The 775-nt window shown below is 51.9% G+C and overlaps 1 protein-coding gene across 1 annotated transcript; it reads right to left on the bottom strand.

Moving 5' to 3' along the window:
• Nucleotides 1–304: 304 nt before the first annotated feature.
• On the bottom strand, nt 305–720 carry LOC111649860 (HEAT repeat-containing protein 5A-like). Its single transcript, XM_023399562.2, has 2 exons — nt 584–720; nt 305–507 (listed from the first exon to the last, which is right to left on the bottom strand). The coding sequence occupies exons 1-2, from the start codon at nt 708–710 to the stop codon at nt 320–322; spliced, it is 315 nt and encodes a 104-aa protein (XP_023255330.2). The 5' UTR covers nt 711–720; the 3' UTR covers nt 305–319.
• Between the last annotated feature and the right edge of the window lie 55 nt (nt 721–775).

Below are 775 nucleotides of genomic sequence, written 5' to 3'. Positions count from 1 at the left end.
GGGGGGGGGGGGGGCGTCACTGTGAGACTTCAACTCAAACAGGAAGTAAAAATACAAACATGACGTTGTTTCAGTCGACACGTGGTTCTGTCCAACTCATCTAAACTCTAACGGTTAGCCTGAAGTTGGTTCTGGATCAGGTCTTGAATCTGGACCGGACTCTTCTGGATTCTATTCAGGAACCCTACCTGGACTTTAGGATCCCGGTCCGGATTACTGTCTCTAATGTGGATTTAGTTCTAGCTTTGATTGTGATCTGAACAATCTGGATTCTGGTTTGGAATCTGGTCTTGAATCAAGGCCTGGATTCTGATGTGGTTCAGGACTCTGGTCTGGACTCTGGATTCTGAACTATATTTTTTTTAACTATATTTCTCACCTGGTCGTTTCCGATCTTGGCTCGGGGCCAGGAGACGTCGAGCAGCGCCCGCAGCGCCCGCAGACACGACGTGATGTTCTCCATCTGGTCGTGGGAGTGCGGCGAACACAGGAACTCCACGCTGATCCCTGCACAGTCACACAACTCGCTTTACTGGGACTGAACTGGAACCTGCTTTCACTTCCACTGAAACCAGTTTCCTACCCAGTATGAGGTGCAGTCTGTCGGCGTTGACGTCCTCCGGACTCTTGGCTCCGCCCACTGAGTCAGTCTGTCCCATAGAGGTGGGCGTGGCCGGTCTGGACAGGTTGGCAGGTGTGTCGTCTGACATCACAAAACCTGAGGTACACACCTGACTGTTTAACACCTGTCCATGTTGGCAGGGGGAGGAGGAGG

Source organism: Seriola lalandi, unplaced genomic scaffold (genome assembly GCF_002814215.2).
Source record: "Seriola lalandi dorsalis isolate HSWRI2012SDOR001 ecotype SW California unplaced genomic scaffold, Sedor1 jcf7180001965232, whole genome shotgun sequence".
Lineage (NCBI taxonomy): Eukaryota > Metazoa > Chordata > Actinopteri > Carangiformes > Carangidae > Seriola > Seriola lalandi.
This window is presented reverse-complemented; position numbering and strand designations above follow the sequence as displayed.

Bases quoted from the DNA above. Each gene is read 5' to 3' on its own strand.
- LOC111649860 (XM_023399562.2), bottom strand. From the start codon at position 710: ATGTCAGACGACACACCTGCCAACCTGTCCAGACCGGCCACGCCCACC. The intron at 508-583 runs GTAGGAAACTGG...GTGACTGTGCAG, and splicing joins CAGACTGCACCTCATACTGG to GGATCAGCGTGGAGTTCCTG.